The following is a 3493-nucleotide window of genomic DNA, read 5'->3' as shown; positions in this document are numbered from 1 at the left end:
GTATGTTGTGTTATATAGAAATATTTGTTGTGTGTGTCATATTTTGTGCTGAAATCAGTATATACTGTGTTATGCAATTGTATAATGTGCTATGATATAATATATTATATTCCTTCCGTCTCAAAAGTAAGTACTCATTTGCGTTTTGCACGTAGTTTTAATTTTAATATTTGTTGTGTTTTGGGACGAGTATTAATTTTAGCACAATAGTACAATAAGAAGATTATAAACACAATACAATATATAACTTACACAACAAATATTAATACTCCATATTATACTTTGTTTGTTTGAGGGTTTGAATTTTGAGTTGAGATTTAAATAGTAAAAATTTTGAATTTGAATAATTATATGATGTAATATAAATAGACGTTGACGTAATATTTTAAATGTAAAAAATTAATTTTTAAATAAATATAAAAAATAAAAAATACATATTTGGTTTAATATTTTTTTAGTGAAAAAAATGAAATTAATAATTGAAATCATTACAAATCCTATAAATGAAACAGAGTTAACACTTCTCATATTCACTTAAAATTTATAAGTTTAGAAAGTCCCAGGAGCAGAACCAGATTAAATCCAAACCATTAATTCAATGAACCTTTGAAATTGAACGGTGCAGATCAACCCGGCGCTTTCAATAAATTAGCTCCCGAGATCCATCACCTTCTTCTATAAAACGCCACCGAACTGCGCAGCGCTCTCTCAGTCACCGCCACCGCCGGAGAATCCAAAATAGCCAAAAACAAAAAAAGCAAAAAATGAAGGAGTTTTGGACGACGGCGGCGTCGATGATGGGAGTTTGGGCTTTCTGCCAGGGAATCCTCCACGCCGTCTTCCCGCCGGAGCTCCGGGTGGCGGCGCTCCGCCTCCTCTACCGCCTCTCCGGCTACTTCTCCGCCTACTGCTACTACGACATCACCGAAATCGACGGCGTCAACACCAACGAGCTCTACAACGCCGTCCAAATCTACCTGAGCTCCTCCGCCTCCATCTCCGGCACGCGCCTGAGCCTCACGCGCGGCCTCAACTCCTCCGCCATCACCTTCGGCCTCTCCAACAACGACCGCCTCGTCGACTCCTTCGGCGGCGCCGCCGTCGAGTGGGAACACGTCGTCACTCAGCGCCAAAACCAGACCTTCACATGGCGGCCATTGCCGGAGGAGAAGAGAGGCTTCACTCTCAGAATTAAAAAAAAGCACAAAAACCTAATCCTCAATTCCTACCTCGATTTCGTCTCCGACACGGCGGAGGAGCTCCGCCGGAAAAGCCAGGACCGCCTCCTCTTCACCAATTCCAGAGGCGGATCTCTAGACTCCAGAGGTCATCCATGGGAGTCCGTACCGTTCAAGCACCCAAGCACCTTCGATACCCTCGCCATGGATCCGATCACGAAATCTGAAATCATCTCCGACCTCGAAGATTTCGTCAATGGCGAATCGTTCTACCAGAAGACCGGCCGCGCCTGGAAGCGCGGCTACCTTCTGTACGGTCCGCCGGGGACCGGAAAATCGAGCATGATCGCCGCCATGGCCAATTACCTCAGCTACGACATTTACGATCTGGAATTGAGCGAGGTCAGTACAAATTCCGAGCTCAGAAAGTTACTGATGAAGACGACGTCCAAATCGATCATCGTCATCGAAGACATCGACTGTTCGGTGAACTTAACCAATCGGAGAAAAGCCGCCGGGAACCGCCGCAGCGCCGCCGAGCTCGCGGCGGAGGACGGCGGAAACGCGGTGACGCTTTCAGGACTGCTGAATTTCACCGACGGACTGTGGTCGTGCTGCGGAAGCGAGAGGATCTTCGTCTTCACGACGAATCACATCGAGAAGCTCGATCCGGCGCTGCTCCGGAGCGGCCGGATGGATCTGCACATTCATATGAGCTACTGTTCGTTCCCGGCGGTGAAGATTTTGGCGAAGAATTACCTTGGATTGGAGGAATCGGAGTTGCCGGAGGAGTTGCAGGCGGTGATTGGTGCGGCGGAGATGACGCCGGCGGACGTCGGCGAGGTACTGATAAGGCACCGGAGGGAGAAGAGCGGGGCGGTGGCGGAACTGGTGAAGGAGATGAAATCGAGGGCTGAGATTAAAAGAGTGAGATCGACGGCTAGGATTGGATGCGGTGTAGAAGACGAGGAGCAGGAGAAAAGACCTCTGGATTACCCCGGGAATCCATCGGAAGACGAAAATTGCAATAATTTTGAAGAAAAAAATGATAAATAAATTTATACAATAATAATAGTAATTAATTTATATTATACTCTCTTCATTTATTTTTTACTGTCTAAAGTATATTTGCACGGTATTTTAGGTAATTGTTTTATAGTATGAATGGACAAATTTATCTTTTATTATAAAATAGTGATTAAAAATAATAAATTAATGAAGAGTAAAAAAATAAAATTTAAATTTAAATAAAAAATGCTTTATAATTATCTCTATTTTCTAAGAGGAATTTTTTTTTTTTTTTTATAAAAAATATTTATATATTTTATAGATTTTTAATTCATATTTGAAAATTTTTAATTTAAACTTTCAATGATTTTACTACAGGTGTATTAGTTCGTATTTTTATTAAGATTTGAAATTTGATTTTCATCCTAAAGTTTCAAATTTAAACACGATACAAGACAAATAGATAATAGACTCGAAATACAAAACAAACTAAAACATCTAAAATTATAAATTTCATTAAACAATCTAATAAAAAAAAAAAAGCAAAATTGTCCATAACTCCCTTGTGGTTTCGAAAGTCAGCGTAAATTCCCCTCTACTTTAAAAATTGCATGACGTCCCCTTATACTTTAAAAAATATTCCATGAAACCACTTTGTGGTTTCGAAACTCAGCATAAATCTTCATTCTACTTTAAAAAATTGTATGACGCTCACTTATATATTAAAAAATTATTACATAAAACTCCCCTGCCATGCAAAACATATAGATAGAAAATCATCTTCTTATCACACGAAGAAAGTTTCATGGTGGTGGGGTTTCATGCAACGTTTTTTAAAGTATAAAGGGGTACCATGCAATTTTTAAAGTATAGAGAAATTTTACGCCGAATTTCGAAACACAGGGGAGTTATAAGCAATTTTACCTAAAAAAAAAAATTACTTACATAATTTTTTTTAAAAAAAAATTTAAATCTAAGTCCAGCTTGGGCTCGGCCCATCCGATGACCTAATTTTTATATTTCAGATTATTATGAGATTATCATGTCAACGTAAAATCCAACCTAATTGGATGAATTGAATATTTGTTATTAATTTTTTTTCCTGAAAGTATGTGAGGGGAGGAAAAATAGAAAAATTTTACTATTTTGTCCGTATATTGTATAAATAAAAAAAAATTAAAATATTTAATAAATTTCGATTAATTTATTCATAAAATGGCATTAAAATATATTTGTCAAATATAATAAAATAAAAATTTTAAGCATTTTGTTTATATCTTTAATGCAGGATTGTATTGGAATTAATT

At 38.2% G+C, this 3493-nt stretch overlaps 1 protein-coding gene across 1 annotated transcript; it reads left to right on the top strand.

The window, feature by feature from the left end:
* The first annotated feature begins 649 nt into the window (after positions 1-649).
* LOC127259828 (AAA-ATPase At5g57480-like) lies at positions 650-2370 on the top strand. The gene has a single exon (XM_051287443.1). It carries the CDS (start codon positions 765-767, stop codon positions 2232-2234), a length of 1470 nt encoding a protein of 489 aa, XP_051143400.1. The 5' UTR covers positions 650-764; the 3' UTR covers positions 2235-2370.
* The last annotated feature ends 1123 nt before the right edge of the window (positions 2371-3493 follow it).

The sequence above is a fragment of the Andrographis paniculata genome, unplaced genomic scaffold, assembly GCF_009805555.1.
Source record: "Andrographis paniculata isolate CXL003 unplaced genomic scaffold, ASM980555v1 Contig14END, whole genome shotgun sequence".
In the NCBI taxonomy this organism is placed as follows: Eukaryota; Viridiplantae; Streptophyta; class Magnoliopsida; order Lamiales; family Acanthaceae; genus Andrographis; species Andrographis paniculata.
Note: the sequence above shows the minus strand (reverse complement) of the source record. Positions and strands in the feature narration are given on the sequence as shown.

Coding starts and splice junctions, on each gene's coding strand:
- LOC127259828 (XM_051287443.1), top strand. CDS start 765: ATGAAGGAGTTTTGGACGACGGCGGCGTCGATGATGGGAGTTTGGGCT.